This window comes from Taeniopygia guttata, chromosome 1, assembly GCF_048771995.1.
Source record: "Taeniopygia guttata chromosome 1, bTaeGut7.mat, whole genome shotgun sequence".
Classification (NCBI taxonomy): Eukaryota; Metazoa; Chordata; class Aves; order Passeriformes; family Estrildidae; genus Taeniopygia; species Taeniopygia guttata.
In genome coordinates this window covers 93,968,434-93,987,687 of record NC_133024.1, presented here as the reverse complement: position 1 = coordinate 93,987,687, position 19,254 = coordinate 93,968,434, and the positions used below count along the sequence as shown (strand labels likewise).

General features: G+C 35.1%; 1 protein-coding gene across 5 annotated transcripts in view; it reads left to right on the top strand.

Annotated features, from left to right (window-relative positions):
• Positions 1 to 18,635, top strand: part of NLGN4X (neuroligin 4 X-linked) — a 159,891-nt gene extending 141,256 nt beyond the window's left edge. For all 5 annotated transcript variants that reach the window (XM_012569616.5, XM_030280448.4, XM_030280444.4 and 2 more), the window contains 3 exons: positions 4,114 to 4,299; positions 6,219 to 7,008; positions 14,912 to 18,635. In XM_012569616.5, coding sequence (XP_012425070.1) covers positions 4,114 to 4,299; positions 6,219 to 7,008; positions 14,912 to 15,761 — 1,826 coding nt within the window. In that variant the 3' untranslated portion in view covers positions 15,762 to 18,635. The remainder of the gene's footprint in view (positions 1 to 4,113; positions 4,300 to 6,218; positions 7,009 to 14,911) is intronic.
• Positions 18,636 to 19,254: the final 619 nt, after the last annotated feature.

Below are 19,254 nucleotides of genomic sequence, written 5' to 3'. Positions count from 1 at the left end.
CCTAGTTCTGATCAGTTGCTGTACAAGTCAATCTTTGTATGTTACCTGACAAACAAACTGCAGTAGGCCGTTGGACAGCAGTCATGAAAAGGCATAAAGACAAAAAAAATGTGAACTCAGAAAATGCAGCAGAGACTTAAAAAAGAGAACTTAAAAAGATCAAAATGCACTAACTTGTTGATTTTCTACAGATTTCCTGGTGATTAATCTCTCATTGTGACATCTTGGCTGTTTAATGTCTCTCAATAAGTTTGGCATTATTTTTTGTCTGAGGGCTGTGTCTCAGAAATTAAACATTTTGTTTTTATGAAAACCTGTGAAGGGCAGAAGTTGAAGCAAAAGTACTTCATTTAAAAAGCAAAGTATGTTTCATTTCAAGATATGCCTTTAGAATTGATTGTAGTACCTAGTAAAATTCATGATAAAATCAAGTCATTATTTATATTTTCCCTTCTTAAATAGAAAAAAAAAATCTAATACAATTGATTGAATTTCTGATTTTATTTACATCGGAGAGTCAGTGAAGTTTACCAGTACCAAAATGTATTTGTAAGTTTTGATACTATTTTGAGCCAGTGATATAATACCAGCTTTCACCAAGGCAACCTTGTCTGTTTCCACTGGGAAACAGTCCCTCAACTTGGGGCTTGGAAGGGAGGGAGAGAGAGGGTAAAAGGCACAAGCCAGTAGATGAACATTCACAGTTGAAATTTAGGCTTTCAGACAGCTATCAAATTGATTTGATATGTATTAGACCCATGGGGGCAAAATATGAAGATAAAAAATGGACTTTTCCTGCAGTGATGTAATATTGGGTAATATTGCAATATTACTGTAAAATGTAAAAGGGAAGTTGTGTAATTATTTTTTTAAATAATTTAAAAATAATGAGAATGTAGGTTATGTAAGTTTAGAAATGAAAATTACTACAAGATTGCAGTTCTCTTGGTGATTTTATTTATCTCTAAGGGTGAAGTCATAGTTCACAGATCATAATTTGCGATCTTTAACATAATGGTGTTTAGGCAGTTTTCTCCATTGTCTTTTTTTGTTCCTAAATCTGCGTATGTTAAATTGAAGTCCTGTGGTTGGGTAAATATGATTTTGATCCTGACCATGTTTACAATAATGTTTTAATTCAGATAAGAGTGTGTTTCCACAGAAAACCTCAGTACTGTCACAACTCCTTGCACATTGTTTCATGTTGCAGAGAATTTCTTACAGCTTGGGCCCTTCCAGGTGAGCCTCAGCTGGAAGATGTCCTGTCCCTTATGCACTGTATCCATGAGAAGTCATTCCTTCAGCCCATAGACCAGACAATATCTTGGTCATGGTAAAATAAAGTACATGAAATGTGTACAGTGGACAGGCAGCCCACTCGTTCTCTTTAGACTGACTCTTTAAGGTCTGCCAGCTGTACTAGGGATGTGTAGGGATGGCCTCCGACCACTAGGCAAGGCTGGAGCTGAGCAAAAGTAAACTCTTTGGCTGGGTTTTATGGATATTGTTCTCTTCAACTTGTCCCTGCGGGTCTTTGCATTACATTTTGGTAGTAACGGGGAAATATCACCACTAGTATGTTGAGGCTTAGTATCTCAGTAAGATTTTTGTAACATATGGGAAAACCAACCATAAAGATAGAACTAGGGATTTCTTTTTGTCTAAATGAGATCTAAAGGAGCCTTGTGTGTAGCTTTATGTCTTCACTGTGTTATCAAAACTTTGCAAGTGACAGCATGTAGCTCTTGAGTAGATGCATTTTTAATGGTTGTAGAAAAAGAAAATTCCCAGCAATTTCTATTTGTAATCTTTTTCTCCTTGACTATTTCTATCTAGCAGCTTAAAAGTAAAGAATATTTCTTGAATGCTTTCCTTCATAGAGTCAGAGAAAAATAACAACTGTTATTTCAGGAACTTCAATTTAAAGAAGCATTTTTTTCCTCCTCACCAAAGTAATATAGAAAAAAGCCAAAAGCTCTTAGTGTTGTGTATTTCTGGACAAATAGTTACTATTTGCCTGAATTTCTTCAAATAGCTTGAAAAAATATTTTGATGTAGTACTCAGAGCATGAAAGAAAATATATCCTCGGCAAGAAAAAACAGATTTATGAATTCAGTTTGTGTAATGTGGGGCTGACTCTTTGCCATGGTGATCAGTTTTTAAATTAAGAAAATTTGTTCTTGAAATTAATGAGAATCAGGAGACAACTGTGGAAACAAAAAAAAAAATCTTCATCTTTTGAACCTTAGATATTTATTGACTGCAGTTTTATCAAGTTCACCTTTTAGAACATTTGGTAAGAATTCAAAATTAACAAGTTCAAATAGGTTTAGTTTGATGCTGCTAGTAGAACTAAAACAGGTTTAGGCTCTGAATATTAATTACCCTTCTGCTTTAAAGGTTACAACACTCTCTTTATCCAATGGATGTCATAGTTCTGATTGAATAAAGCCTTAATTACAGAGTATTATAGAATATTGCAGTGAGCTACAGCAACAAAGACATCAAGTGGGTTATTCTTTCTTTGACAGTCTTACAAAGAAAATAAAGACATGTGAAAAAAGAGGAAAAACACATCTGTTAAAAAAATAAATTGAGAAAATTATGGATTACGTGTATTTATTTTTTTCCATTTGCACAGAAGAGAAAAAAAAAAGTTACTGCCATTCTTATGACTGTGCTTTACATTAGTAGTGACTTTTTAAATGAAAAGCTTTATCATGTTATTTAGCAATATTGATATGATTTGTATTCTGCTTCCTCCATTATATGAAGACCTTCCATCGTGTGTATTTTCATTTTTCTTATAAACAAAAAAATTATTACAGTCAGTGCAAAGAGATCTGTTCCCCTTTGCCAAAGCCTGGGAAAAGTACTGCAAAGTCGTTTTTCCACTTGGGACCTAAGACTCACCTTCCAGCCAGGAGCATGGAGGACTTGTTACAGCAGGCTCACATGGTTTATGATAACAGTCTCTTTCATTTCCAACTGCACCAGACCATAGATCTCCTGAGTCCTGGGTCCCCCTTCTAGCAAATTTTTCTCAGCTGATAATTAGCTGGAAAAAAGCTGCCAAGTGATGTTCTTGTTTTGTCTTTGACAGCTGTCACGGGTGCCTAAATCTGTAATGTCCATCTGAAAACTTCCATATGCTATAAGGTATTTCTAATAGACTTCTGATTTTGCAGTTGTCTATCAGGCAAAGGTCTGTGGGAGTTAAAGAGTGGACTGTGAGTACATGGCTCAATGTGGTAATTTGGACATAACACAAGGTCTTAACTGTGAATAATAGGCAGCAGAGATAACTGCAATGTTTCACCTTAGCTGGTTTCAAAAAACAGAAATTAATCTCAGTCCTAATCTTATGGGCATTTTGTTCTCACTTGCAAGACAGGCAGCATGTAATGCTTTTTTTCTAGAATCTGATAACCACAGTTCAGGAACAGAACACAGCAGCACAGGTTTTCCTGCAATTTCTAAAGAGAAAGACAAGACCTGATTTGTTCAGATAAAATCTCCCCACCAAAGGCTATATTGCTATGGATTTACCTGCTTTCTTCCTAATAAATATCCTCTGTGAAACTTAAGTGTAATTTTTTTCCTAGGCTTTTCGTGTTCCTCTTACTATTTACTTCAGCCTTTTTTTTTCTGAGTACATTTATCCATATCACAAGTACAGAAATTTAAAGAGCTATGTAGTTCAGAAGTATTTAAATTAATGTGTAAGGAAGTGTTGTTTTCAGTCACAGACTGGCTATCTCACATCTTTGCCCAAAAATTATTTCCTAAGATTTTGTACCTGACTCACATCCAGTTATAAAATCTTTGAAATCATCTTTCTGTATTGTTGCATTGTTACAGAAATATTTCAATAAGGAAATAGTGATTCTTCATAAATGGGATCTCTGAAGTAGGGAAAAACAAATTCAAGCTAAACAGCACACAGAATGAGTATCTCTGTTTGCTCAGGAGGCATTTAACTAGGACTGTGACCTTTAAAAAGAAGAAAAAAAAAAAGCACAGAAGATGAAAAGATGGAAATGTGAATATGTAGATACCCTGTAGCTAACTCTGTATCTGGTGAACTAAAATTATGGGGTTTTGCCTTATAGGTTTTTTAAGTACTGGGGACCAAGCTGCAAAAGGCAATTATGGATTGCTTGACCAAATCCAAGCTTTACGTTGGATTGAAGAAAATATTGGATCTTTTGGAGGAGACCCGAAGAGAGTTACTATTTTTGGATCTGGGGCAGGAGCTTCCTGTGTCAGTCTCCTGACACTCTCCCACTATTCAGAAGGTAATAATCCTCCAGGCAAAGTACTTTTTTTTTTTTTTTTTTTTTTTTTTTTTTTTTTTTTATGTTATAATGTAGTGAAAGTGCCAAATGAGGTAGGCTAATTAGAATTACATGAGGTTCTGTAATTTTTGTAAAATATCTACTAGAAAGGATTCTGGATTTGTATTAGTCAACATAAATATGTTTATAAGGAAAACTAAATGCTATTACAGCATAAATCTCATGCAACAAATGCCATGGGCAATATACTTTTTCTAGCTTTATCAACAGATTCCACTGGCTCTCCTATCAAAGAATTTGCTCTAATTAAAATGGAAAAGAGCAATGACCTTTTTCATTTTTTGTACACTCTTGGCTGCACTTCCAACATATATATAGATGCTTTCCTTACTTAATAAAAACATAATAAGCCTTATTAAAAACTGTGTTTAACTCCCCACTAGTACTGTGTGATCTCACACAGCGTTCTTCAGATTTTGGTAAGTGAGCTGTGAAATTTCTACCCATAGCACCTCACACTCCAAGAAACCCAAATCCAAATTCCAAGAATGTAGAGCACCGGTACTGAACTATAAATATTCCTGGTGATTAGACCAAATCTACAAAGATTTGATAAAAGACAACACCAAAATAGCTATTGTATTTATTAATCCATGTCATTTCTATCACATTAAAACAGACAGAAATTTGTAACAGATAAACCATAGTCAGAAGTTATAGCAGGGATGATGGAAAACACACCTAATTTTGAAATACACAGAATTATGCTTGACAATTCAGTCTATTGATACAGATAAAATTTCAGTGAATAACTGTTGAGCAAGCCATGCCAAAATTAAACACATGGAACCATAAAAAATCTAACTGATTAAAAACTGAAATGTTGTAGTGTGTGCATTCAGTAATCATCTTCAAAGGTATATCAACAAAAACCCCACATGCTTTTCTACCTGTTACTGTCTTTTGCATTTTGAGAACTTGACAGTAGAAATCATGTGCAAAAGACACCCAAGTATTTTAGTTTAAATATGAAATAGGCCATTTTAGTGGTCTTACAAGAAAAAAAAAACACAGATGGAGCAGATTCACCAGTAAGCTCCCCTTGCCTTTCAGTGCTTTAAACAAAGAAGCTTGATTGGATGTTTATATTAGTGTACCTAAAACACTCAGAAAGAACCATTGAAAATCATTTACTCTCTTGCAAAACAATTTAAATATATTTTAATTCAACATATAGGCAGGGTTACACACACACACATACACACACAAAATTCAACATACAGGCGGTGCTAATATATACCCACAATAATAATTAATAAATTAAATGCTAAATAAAAAATATCAGAGTAGAAGATTCAGAACTATGAAATTGCTCTTAGAGCAGATTTTTTCAAGTTAGTATGGTGCGTGGCTTTGTGAAGAAAATGAGAATGTGTCATTTTCATTTGACCTTTAAACTACTGAAAGGCGCATTTATGAGTGTCATTTACATGGCAAAGAGCATATGATTGCCTTTAGCTGCCAGTCCTGCAAAGAAATTTTCACAGGACTACCAATGTGGTAAAGCCAGAGGACTTCCATCAAAGACAAGAAAACTGCAGTACAGGAATGAGCTTTATTCTTGAAACAGTAACCTGAAAGCTTCATGCTTTTTGTGTGTGAGCATCAAGAACGTGAAAGATTTTAATTAGTAGTCTATTCTACATAGCATAAAAAGGGAGCAGTGAGTAGGATCTATGGAAATTGATTCAAAATTTCATTGTATACATCCTTTAGGGATTCTATAATCAAAGCTTTGTTTCCTTAGTAAGAAATACTTTTTATTTTTTTAATATATATATATTTAATATCTATTCATTTAATATATATATATATTTAATATCTAATTGGATCTGTATTTAAACAATTTGCACCTGCAGGTTTGTTCCAAAAGGCAATCATACAGAGTGGAACAGCCCTGTCCAGCTGGGCAGTGAACTATCAGCCTGCCAAATACACTCGGATATTGGCAGATAAAGTGGGCTGCGACATGCTGGATACCACTGATTTGGTTGAATGTCTGCGGAATAAGAATTACAAAGAACTCATTCAACAGACTATCACTCCAGCCACGTACCACATTGCCTTTGGGCCTGTGATAGATGGAGACGTGATTCCAGATGACCCTCAGATTCTAATGGAGCAAGGGGAATTCCTTAACTATGATATAATGCTGGGTGTGAATCAAGGGGAAGGTTTAAAATTTGTGGATGGCATTGTAGACAATGAAGATGGTGTTTCTCCCAATGATTTTGACTTTTCTGTCTCCAATTTTGTGGACAATCTATATGGTTATCCAGAAGGGAAAGACACACTGCGAGAGACCATTAAATTCATGTACACTGACTGGGCAGACAAAGAAAATCCCGAAACACGACGGAAGACCCTGGTTGCTCTTTTTACGGACCACCAATGGGTTGCTCCAGCTGTTGCCACAGCTGACCTGCATGCCCAGTATGGATCTCCAACATATTTCTATGCATTTTATCACCATTGCCAAAGTGAAATGAAACCCAGCTGGGCTGATTCAGCTCATGGTGATGAAGTCCCTTATGTGTTTGGGATTCCTATGATTGGTCCCACAGAACTGTTCAACTGCAACTTTTCCAAGAATGATGTCATGCTCAGTGCAGTGGTTATGACATACTGGACTAACTTTGCCAAAACTGGGTAAGTGTGACCCCTAGCATTCATTTTGTTGATAGCAAATTTCTAAAATAGTCACTATCCCATTCCAGTGGCCTCAAAATCTGATTTTAAAGTAATAGTATAGAAATATTTGTGTTAAGATAGGAGGTAAATGAGACTTATTAATATTTAATAGATTAATAATTAGTGTGTTCCCTCAAACTGTTTTATTTTAGTAGCTCAATGAGAATAATAACACACTGTATTTTTGGTTCAAAAAATAGGACAATTACTAAGACAAAAAGCATGTCTCAGAGAAAAGGTGGTTCACTAAGATACTGAAAAATCAGAGGCAACATGTCTGCTACTTGAAGAAGGAACTGTCAGGCAGATAGCACTTATCTGCTACAAAAGAAAGGAAGTTCTTGTTTTTCAACGACCTTCACAGGGATGAGGACTCAGGGAGGAATTAGAACAGAAAGGCAGACACTGGAAAATTTTTTTTCCCTCTGAGGGCTATAATGGCAATAATAAGTACTTGACTGGAATGAAGAAATTCAGATATAAATTTTGCTTTGAGAAAGTTAAAATTTAAATTAATTCTGCTTACAAAACAAAATAAGGACATTAATATTTTGATGAAATAGAGTTGTAAACACCAAGAAAACAACCCTCGAAGCAGCTTAATCTGTGAGCAGCATTAATACATTCTGTTCTCTTCCTATAGCATTCCTTTAAAGAGTATTGCAGTGTTTTACTTTCGCAGGAAGGGCTTTTTTGTTAACCTTGAGTCTTCAGTACTGAATTAAAACAAAGATACTTGTGGCACAAAGGGGCTGTAAATCTTTCCACTGAATGTTTAATAGCAGGATTGGGCTCTGGAAACTGCAGCTTTATTGCACTGCAGTGAACAGTGTGCAGCTATATAAGAAAAACTCAGATGCCTATTGTGAAACACTCAGAGGCTTTAGCTGCCCTTGTAGCCTTCCATGAATCTAAATGGTGGTCAAGAGAGAGAGATTTTGCAGTCTTAACAAGAACCTCAGGCATAAATTGATAAAAACCAATCAAATGCTTCAGGTTAATGCACAAGGAAAAATAATCTTTTTTACTGCATATAGCCAAACAGGAACAAAAGCATGCAGAAACCCTGGAGTTCAGCTACAAAAATGAATGAACTGTGCAATATTTAGATGTATTTGGCAACAAGAACTTATCAGTACTGGGATGGGCAAACTTTGAGATGAAATCTTGGTTTATGGACAGACTATGCTCATGATGGCTGTACCACATGCTCAGAGATGATGATAACATCAGTTTGTCTTTATTTTGGTAGATGAAATGCCATGTATACATAGAGGACTTCAGATCCTTACCAATATACCTCATTGGAATTATTATGGAGATGAAAGGTTTCCATGTTCTCACTATTGTTTACAATTACTTTATTACTATTCCCTGTAGATTAAGAAGTTTTATTTAAGAAGTTTTTGAGGCTGACAGGAGCTTCTCACAGTCCCAGCTGCCATCATTACTCCTAATTTCACGCACTTTCCAGCTGTTGCTGCTTGAAAACTAATTTCAGTAGGCTATACATAGTTCTCTAGTTATAAAGCCATTATCATACCATACCTAAAGGCAAAAGCAGATGCTTTGGGAGAGCCGTTAGTCACTTCTGAAATTTTCCTGTTGCTGGTGAGACAGGAATGGGGTATATATTCAATTACAGAGTCACTCCCTTACAGGCAATCTGAAAGATGTATCATTAGAAATGGCCTCTAGCTGTAAAATTTCAGTTTTCAAAAGAAAGGAAAAGAGCAACACTATGCATATTATCTTGATGGGGTCTTTTTTTGTTTGGGTGAACAATGATTGTTCTGCATCATACAAGAGAATACTTGGAGGCAAATAATATTTTAAGGGTATATTTGTTCTGCACCTCTGGATCCTCAAACAGAAAGGCAAAGATTGTAGCACCTCACACCTAGAGCAATGGGATTGTAGCACCTCAAATCTAGAGCACCTCAAACCTAGAGCAACAGGGTCTCTGGGCCAACTGTTCTCCACATTGCTCACTCACTTGCAATCTGGAATCACTGTACACACTCAGGTCCTTCAACTCTCAAGATTAGTGATATAGTTCAAAACGTTATTGCTGAAGGCTCTGCTTTGGTTTTTTTTTTTTTCCCACCCTATTTTTAATTGATAATTTCCCATCCTTATTATGAGAGTACTTATCTTGCTCTGTATTTGTACTAATGGCAACACATTAAAAAATCTTTTAACTGAAAGATTTTATTATTTTGCATTTCCCTGTGGGCAAGCTTTGAACATTAGAACAGCAGATATATTTATTTATTTGTAATGTGTTTGAGACTTTTCCAGTCTCTATGACTCTCCCACAGAGGTTGCATCCAGGTACTTATTGTAAGATTATGGCTCAGATGATGAATCATTCAGATGGACTTTGCTAGGCTGTTAATGACAGGCCATCCGTTGCTAAAAAGTACACACTGTTTAATGGGCCTACTGCCAAGGCTGGGTTTGTAGGGCAGGTCAATCTTGTAAAATCAGTAGGTGAAAGACACAGCGCAGGGCACAGTGCTTTTATTCTGTTTAACTTGGAAGTTGGTTACTGAAGCTAGCAAATAGGAGGTGACAAAGTGTTTAATGGCAGACAGTTTGTGCTTAAAATAAATCCCTTGAAGCTGCATTTTGCTAATCCTCTACCTGTGACTTTTTTTTGATAAGGATTATTATTATTAAGTGGTTTTCATTTCATTCAGCCTTCTCAAAACTGTGTTTCCAACATACCTTAGAAATAGGCAAACAATTTATTACAGGGTAAGTTTGAGATACTACATTTGGGATACAAAAATTACATGAAAATACAGTTTTGAATTCCTCAATGCACAGAATTATATGTGAGAGCTTCATTAAGAAGTGCACTTGGAGCTTCAGTCTGCTGCCAGTAGTGCCATCCCAACTGTAATGGTAATTTTATGTGCCAAGTTCTGTTTGTTAGGACCATTTTACCTCCTTTGCAGACACATCAGCAGGGTAAGAGTGAACAGCATGAGGCCAGTACTTCACAGATACTCTGCCAGCTATGCTCTTGTGAAGGATTAGGAGTTTCACACAGTAGATACAAGGCCATGCTCTCATTACAGGCATTACTAGGTTTCTAAAAATTGTTCTGTTTTTGAGGAATTGCAGTACTCTACTTTTTCTCCTATTCATCCTGCTCTACCTGTGTTGATATTGGGAAAGATAAAGGTCTAGAGGATATATCCTTGTTTGCTTTGTATTTCAGGTAAATACTCCAGAATTATTTTGCTACCACTGATTCTGAAGTACAAACCTGAGTTATTAGGGATGTCTGTGTTTTGTATGTAGTTTGGTTCTCTAATAGAAGACCTGATTAAACTTGCAATTATTAAAGTGTAGTTTCAAATCAATTCTTAGGCAACTCTTTTATGAGGCTGTTATTTCTCTTTGATGTTTTTGTCTGAAGAAATAACTGTCTCCAATGGCAAATCTGTGTTAGTCAAACAAAATAGTGTAGTTATGGTTTGTGTTCCTTAGCTGTTAGTCCTTAGCTGACAGGGAGCATGGCAACAGTGGGACCTGGTGATAACTGAGGAGAAAGGTAAGGGAAAACATGCCTGTGTACTAGTCCTTCAAGCAGGAACAGCTGTGGCATTATTTGTATTGTGACAGCATAAAAAGAATCAACAGAAGAATGAAAAAAAGCCAGTTTTTCTCCCTTCCATTTTTTTATCATAAAGAGAAAAGAGTACTACTGAAAAAAATAAAGTATCTAGGGGCCTTTCAGAGTGTTGTAGACAAAGATTATGTAACTTTGAAGACATTTTGCTTTCCAGTGAAGATAGAGAACACAAAATTTAAAACATTTCAAATACATTAACAGTTCCATTGTCCTGAATGATAATCAGTGCTGTGGCAGAAATAGTTAGAACACAAATGATGTTTCACTATCTTATAAGGAATTTGGGATATGAGAAAACTTCCTAATTCACTATTCTTCCCATGAAAATATAATCATCTATGAAGTACCCAGTTCCTTCATTTACTATCCAGGCCAGCTACTAATCTACCTTGTGAACAGGAGTGCGTGCTGCTCTTCAGTTAACATCCATTGCAGACATATTTACTTTATATTACCTAAGAAAAAATTGATGTTTTGATTTTACATCTCTAGTTCATGAGGTGTGAATTGAATGACAATATACAAAAACCTCTTAAGTTGTGCAAAATTAGTGCAGACTGAAAGTAGGAGGAAAAAAGTGACAGGTGAAATAGGATTATTCTGCACATTAACAAAAATATACCTTAGAGAGGATATGTTCTGTCATATGGAAAAAATTTCAGGCATTTAATAATGGAGACATTTTTTGATTGATAAGCTATCTGAATTCTAAAGGTGGTAAAAATAAGTAATGAGATAGCAAAATAAATGACAATAATCATCAATCTTGTTATAGTAGTCAGATGAAGAAAAGAAAAAGCCTCCCTATCATCTGACAAATGGGGAAACAAAAAATCTCCTCCCTATGAGAGCCAATACTGTAAGAAGTACAGAACTGGAAATATATTGTTCAGATTATACTGTTATCATCATTATTGCAGTGGGTTTTTAAAAGAAGGTTTCCTGGCAGTCTTTGCTATGAAATTACACACTTGAGCTTCAAGAACATCTAGAAACACAAGGGAATTGTGAGAGTCTTAAAGAGGCAAGGGAAAAATTGAAATTAAAGTAACAGATCAAGAATTTTGTTGAACAGATGATTTGATAGGAGAAATGATTGTCTCTACATCTATGTTTTATGCCTATCAATAAAATTGGAAAATGGCTCATAGTAGGATAAGCTGCCGAACTACTCCAGGAAAAAACTTAGCAAGTTAGTTGTAACTTCATGAATTTTCTGCAGTGTACATAGCAGAATGGCCAAGGAAATTAAAAATGCTATTGTTTAGTATCTACTGAATATTTTTGCAAATGATCATTAATCTATAAAACCAAGATCCAAGGCCATTATTATATTCTTTTTTAGGACTGGACTTAGTTATTCCTGTTTCTAGTAAAAAAAAACCCAATATAATTTAGATATCTATCTTCCAAATTCAGAGAGATTATTCAGACAATTTTATTCATTTTTTTAAGTGATCAACTCTAGAGTTGATGTCAATGGCAGAGCTCTGATATCCTCAGCTAAGAAATTACTTGTCTGTAGGAATGGCCGATTTTTTTCTGTTTCTTGTTGCAATAGACAACTTCATGCCCACACAGAGCCATGTAAACAAATATTCAAATACAAGCCCAGGCTCATGTAATGTTATTTTCTCTCTTGTGTTTGGAGGAGGCGGCAGCATAATTGTCTGCTCCCAATAAATATAGTTAAAAAGGACAGATGGAAGTAGAGGATGGAAGAGAGGAAAAAGGAGGCTGATATTTACTTGTTTTGTAGATTTTTTGTAGGGGAAGGGAATCAAAGGACACCAAATGGGTAAGGTTGGAAGGGACCACAGTGAGATGCTAATTTTAAAAAATGTTATTCACTAAAATAATTATCAGCTATGATGATAATAATTTTTATAGGACCACTAAAAATTTTTAAAATGCTTATCCAACATGGCTTCTTCTTAAAGTGGGTGCTCGACTTCTTCATTTTCTATTCTGTGTATCAACTACAATTTGTTTACAAGGGCTAACTTAAAGAATCAGTTCTCTCTAGTATCATTCTCAGTCTTTTGGGCTGTGAATCAGAACAGCAAGGGGTGATGACACGAGAATTTGTGCCAGAACTCTTGCAGTATTTTGAGTTTCTGAGAGGAAAAATGTTTTGTGTTTGAATAACCTTGTTGATTTTTAATTTGCTTTAGAATTTATATTTTGAACCTCAAAGATTTTTCAAAGTAGATATACTGATTTGGACCAATATCTTTGTGTTTGGATTTTCCAGAGCTTTCATTCTGTTCTTCAATAATAAAAGAAATAGCTTCATTTCCTTCTTCAGTTCATGTTAGAATCCCTCAAAGTAACAGCATACAACTGTTTTTGTACTGCTTGCAAGGGAATATTACTTCTTTAATTTGAACTGGGATGAACAATTACAAATAAATGATCTGGTTTTTTATGAACTAACACAATTTGGCTAACTGTTGAAAGAAAGAAAGAGAGAGATAGGGGGAGGGAGGGAGAAGCAGAAAAGAATAAGAAAAGAAAAAAAATTAAAAAGAGAAATAAAGAAAAGGTAACATTTCAGAACCCCTAGGTTGTATTTTTTTATAACTTATTGAAATGGGAGATATGAGATATATTTAAATATTAAAAAAAAACCAAAAACAAAAAAAAAACCAGCAAACTAAACCACCCCCCAAAACCCCAAACACTAAAACCACAAGCATAAGTAAGCCAAAATACCAAAATTATGTGGAAAAATACTTATTTTCTCTCAAAAAAAGTAATATACCTTCTTTCAGGTAAAAAAGAATACAGGAATCATAAGATTATTACAGTCAAATTACTTGTCTCATTTAAGAACTAAGAAATAGCTCTTTATGTACAGCAAAGGAATGCTAAAATAGGCTGTTAGATTTATGGGCTTTTGAAAATGGAAAAAGAAAACCATGTTTTAAAATCTGTAGGGGTGGAGCTTGGTATTCCTAGAATATATGTAACTGTCTATTGGAGGAAAAGGAAAATATTAGAATTGTTTTCACAGGAAATAAACCACTGCATATGAATGAATAAAAAGGAGAATTGAAAGTTCTGAGCAATGCGCAGGAAATAAATAATGTACTCTCAGTATAATACATCACAAAGCCACAGAAAGCAATCATTGCTAGAAAAGACAATTCAAATTAATGAGCAACATACTATTCAACTTAGTATTAGTAATTTTAACTTTCTGTAGTTTTTCTTGCTATTTATTTAAATTTTACTGAAATTATTAGGATATGCATACATTAATCACATCTAAATGCTCTTTGTGGCATTGGTTTGTCTTCATTTGGAACCTGTAAGAAAAAAAATATATATTTGGCTTACCAATTTTGAAATTATCTCTGACTTGTGTAGTACTCTTATCTTACTACTACTGAAGTACTTTACAACTGGTTGATCTCAGCTAAAATATTTCTCATCTCAGTTAAGGGCCATTGTCCTTTGGCCACCAAACCCAGTACTTCGTAGCAATGATCATATGGAATGTTCAAATAGTCATCTGCAAGTGGAAATGATGGAAAGATTTGTGACAAAAAGGTAGTTCAAAGATTTTTTTTCCTGTAGCAGATACTCAAATGCAGGAGGACTAGTAGCTCAGCAAAGGAAAACAAGAGAAATTGTTTCCAAGTACATGTATTAGCCCTGCTACTTCAGGTTTTGAAGAGGTTTTTTTCCTTGTAATATACACAGCTAGTATAATTTTGTGTATTCACAAGGACTTCCAATATTGTCATGGGGCGTAGATGCCCATATTTACTACATACAGCAGTGGAAGTAGTGGTACTTTAAATGAGAAAGTGTCAAACCTGGAGAAGGGTTGAACCTACACATTGACTACAGGAAGAGATAGTTGGTACTTCTCTAAGATGGTATGTCTCTAAGACACACTCCTTGGAGAATGATACTGAATCATAGTACTTCAGATGACCTTTTGGGAACTGAAACACTATGATTTCTGCATTTTTTTCATGTAGTATCTGAGATGCTCTGTACAGTAAGTAATTTCCTTTGATTATTTATTAACAGCGGTTACTCAGGGATGGTTTTTAGCTTCTGCCTTTAGGTTACTGTAAGTATTGGATAAACTAATAACTGTGAGATTGAGAGGGTTTCATGTTTGTTTGCTTTTGTTTTGTTGTAGGTTTTTGTAGAAATCGTAATGACTGTAATATTGTCTGTTTTAATTTTTTTTTTTAGAGATCCAAACCAGCCTGTTCCACAAGACACAAAATTCATCCATACAAAACCCAACCGGTTTGAAGAAGTAGCCTGGTCCAAATACAATCCGAAAGACCAACTTTATTTACATATTGGCCTGAAACCCCGAGTTCGTGATCACTATCGAGCAACGAAAGTTGCTTTCTGGTTGGAGCTCGTACCACACCTTCACAACCTGAATGAAATATTTCAGTATGTTTCCACAACAACTAAAGTCCCCCCTCCTGACATGACCTCATTTCCATATGTGACCCGACGTTCTCCTGGGAAATTATGGCCAGCCACCAAACGCCCAGCAATGACACCTGCCAACAATCCCAAACATTCGAAAGACACCCATAAAACAGCTCCAGAGGATACAACAGTTCTGATAGAAAACAAAAGGGATTACTCCACAGAGCTGAGTGTCACCATTGCTGTGGGGGCCTCCTTGCTGTTCCTCAATATTTTAGCTTTTGCTGCATTATATTACAAGAAGGACAAGCGGCGTCATGAGACCCACAGGCGCCCCAGCCCGCAGCGGAACACCACCAACGACATAGCACACATACAGAATGAAGAGATCATGTCCTTGCAGATGAAGCAGCTAGAACATGACCACGAGTGTGAATCACTGCAGGCCCATGACACACTGAGACTCACCTGCCCGCCTGACTACACTCTCACTTTGAGAAGGTCCCCAGATGACATCCCACTAATGACACCCAACACCATAACCATGATTCCAAATACATTAACAGGAATGCAGCCTTTGCATACTTTCAACACCTTCAGTGGAGGACAAAACAGTACAAATTTGCCCCATGGACATTCGACCACTAGGGTATAGCTCAGCCCTTCCCCATCTACCCTCACAAGCCACTTGGAAGAAAGAAAAAAGAAAAAAAAAAAAGAAAAAAAAGAAGAAGAAAAAGTAATATACCATCCTTTGAACACCTTGTCAAAATCTACAGTAAAAATAAGTAAAAGAGAAGGACAGTCATTATTTTCTTACTGATCCTTCCCACAGAAACTCACTGATGTTAAAGATCAACTACAAACCCTGTGAAATGTGAAAAGTGTACATTGCTGTTACAATACTGCTTTAAGATCTCAGCCACTTTGATTGAAAGTTGAGGCCAGAAGAAGTAATTTAAAATGGTGTTGTAAGTGTAACAAGCAAAGCAGAGTCTTCTGGAACAGAGCCAGTGACTGTACAGGTGTTTTGTTTTGTTTTTTTTTAAATAAATAAAATTATAAAAAAGATTCTTTATGTGCCATACCATGGCCGTTGATAAAACAAAGACATCACCATGGGCTTTTACCCAGCATATGAAGCTGTAATTCAGATGGGGGAAAATAGAATTTTATTATTAAAAACAAAAATTAAAAAAAAAAAAAGAGGAGGACTGACTATGCAGTAAAATACGTATAGTTCTGTGCAAAGAGATGACTTGCCAGCCTGAACTATATTTAAGAAACTTTGTAAAAATGTACATAGCTGTGAGTTTAAAACAAAAGAAGAAGCAGCTTTTATTGATGTTTTCAGTTTGAAAAGAGCTTTTAGAAAGATTGTGCATTTGATTGTGACCTATGTGTATATACATTAGTCATATGACCTCTGTTTCCTCCAAGACCAAAGGAGGAATTTCTTCTTAATTACTAGTGGTTAACAAAAACCATGAGTTTTTTCTAACATGTTTCATTTATATGAGGCCATGGTGTCATGCAGAGGATACAGTTGTCTGTGTGACCTGCGTATTTCTCTTACAGGTTACACTAGTGCATGTTAAAGTATTCATAGGAGATTGTTGTTCTTTTCTGAAACATTTTTTCTATAATTTAATTTTGTGTTAGCCTTTGTTAAATTCCAACACAGTGATGGATTGGAAAACAAAGAGAAAAAAATACAAAAGAAAATAATTACTATTTTACGCTTGTTGAACTGAACCAAGAAACATCCAATAATATATATTTGGAGTCCAGTTTGTAGTTCTTGGTTATTGTGATACATTAGGATAAGTTTTGTGCCCTGACAAAAACAATGAAAGCCTGTGTTTTGGTCAGTCTTCTTCACGGAAAACTAGCTCTATACTTACCAGCAGTTGCAGTGGAATCCCAGCTGAGAAAGCATCTCCTCAGCATTGCTAAACAAAATAAAACTACAATTTGAGAGTTGGGAAATGCAGGGTTGGTTGGCTGGCTGTTTTTCAAACTGTTCAGAGTGATGAGTGTGTAAAGAACTTCTCAGCCAAGCATCTTGTTTTGGGCTTGAGGGTGTACCTGTCAGAAAATTCTTATTTGCTGATTCATTGCACTCAGTCCCACAGTCAGTGAGCATTATGGAGAGAGAAGCAGAGAAATCCTCAGCTGTTCTGCATTTGAATAAAACTGAAAATCCCAGAGAGCATCACTCTTGGGAAAGGCAAAATTATTAGCTTGTTATTCCCTTCTGCCTTTCCTTCACTAGAAAAATAGGGGCCAAGCAGAGCTATCAAAGTAACTTTGCAGTTTGATTCAAACAAATGATTTGAATGTGAAAAGCTAAAAAATAGTTTTTGCAGATGAAGATTGCTTTATATTTTGTCTTTGAAAGTTACTCCATCATTGAGAGATAGTAACCAAAGATCTTTGAACAAATTGGTCTGCACTTGAACGCGACTGTCCCAGATGTATTTTCTATTATTAATTCACAGCTAAACTGCATCAATATCATATGTCCCATAATGATTAACACAAGATGCCTTGTACCTCTTGCTTTCCACACTTTTCGTTTTCTAATAAAATACCTTGAAATAGTCATCCCTACAAATAAAATCAAAGACAAGGTGATTCACTGAGGTCTATTAATCTGCACAACTCTTTGTTGTAGCAGGCAGTAAAGCAAATTCTGAAGGAAAAAAGTAAAAAATAAATAAAAAATTGATGACATGATAAAAATGCAACATGTGGCTGATATAATCCTTTATCTGCAGTAAATGTGCTATAAATCTGACCTGGGAGCTCAGGTTGGAATGTGATGAAGCAGCAACTCCAAAGAACAACTAGTAGGAAATGGAAAACCATTTTGTTTTTTTCACTGATCCATCAAATAATATATTCATGCTGACTCTATACCAGGCCATTTCCACCAGCTATGTAATGCCGCAGCTGAGACGCAGCAGTTTATAACTCTTATAAAAGGTTTAAAAAAAAAGTAAAAAAAAAAAAGTGAAAAAAAAAAAGGGTAATGATGCTTGGCATCATAATCAGTTGGGTATGTTTGTAATGTGAATTACAGTATTTGTTTAGTACTTCCAATTGTCTTCTGCTAGCAATATGTACAGTACTGTGTCAGGCTTGTGACATTTGGGTAAAAAAAGTTCCTGTAAGTGAATGATTTTAGCTTTTAAAAGTAATTACAATCAAGTTGATTTAATAATTTGATACATCTGGACTGATGTATGATTTATAGAGGGAACAGATTTATAGGGTCTTCATAGAATTCTATAATAATGATATCAAAATATACTTTGAAACTGTAAAAGAAAAACAAAAGTACTTTACCAGGCTTATATTCTTGTCCTTAAGAGGCACACAGGGTTCAATGGTTTCTTCTGTTATTGTTTTGCAATTTTTTGGTTTTTTTTGCCTTAAGTAATGATAGAAGATATATATGGCTGGACACATATGTATAAACTTTTCAGCAGCATTTTTAATAATAAAATATCACAGTATTTTCTAATGCTTTGTGCAAATAATTACGTGTTCATCCTTTTGTGCAGAAAGTCTTTCAGAGGTGTGTTTTCTGCCCCATCTCCATTTCATTACTGTAAACAATGCCTTGATACTCAGTATAAAAATATTAAAGTAACAGAGGTTGCACTTTTAAGTTAGCATTGAGTTTTCATGGCTTTTGTAGTTCTATAAGCCTTCCAGTAAAAGGAAAGCCACTCAGACAATGAAGTTTAAAAAAAATAAGCTCCATATATTTATTACCTGTATACATTTCAATTCCCACTGAAGTAATTGTTTAATTGTTTTGTTAGCATTTCCTGAGGCACTGAAAAAAAAGCTTGGGTAAGCAGTTTCTCATGTTTGTGTATAGCTTAACAGCTGAAAAATGTGAAAGGATATCTTCCAAGTTAGGAATCAAAATAATGCAGATAAATCTGTCAAGCTGCACAAGTCACTACTTCATTTTTATATTTTAAGTTTAGATAAACGATGGGTTTTGTTAGAAAAAAAATATGTAAAATTAGCAACATATGTTACACATATGCATTTAAGGTATTTACATATAATGCAAGGATGTTAATATCATTCTTCCTTTAAAGGCTGAGAAAGTAAATAATTTGGTTTTT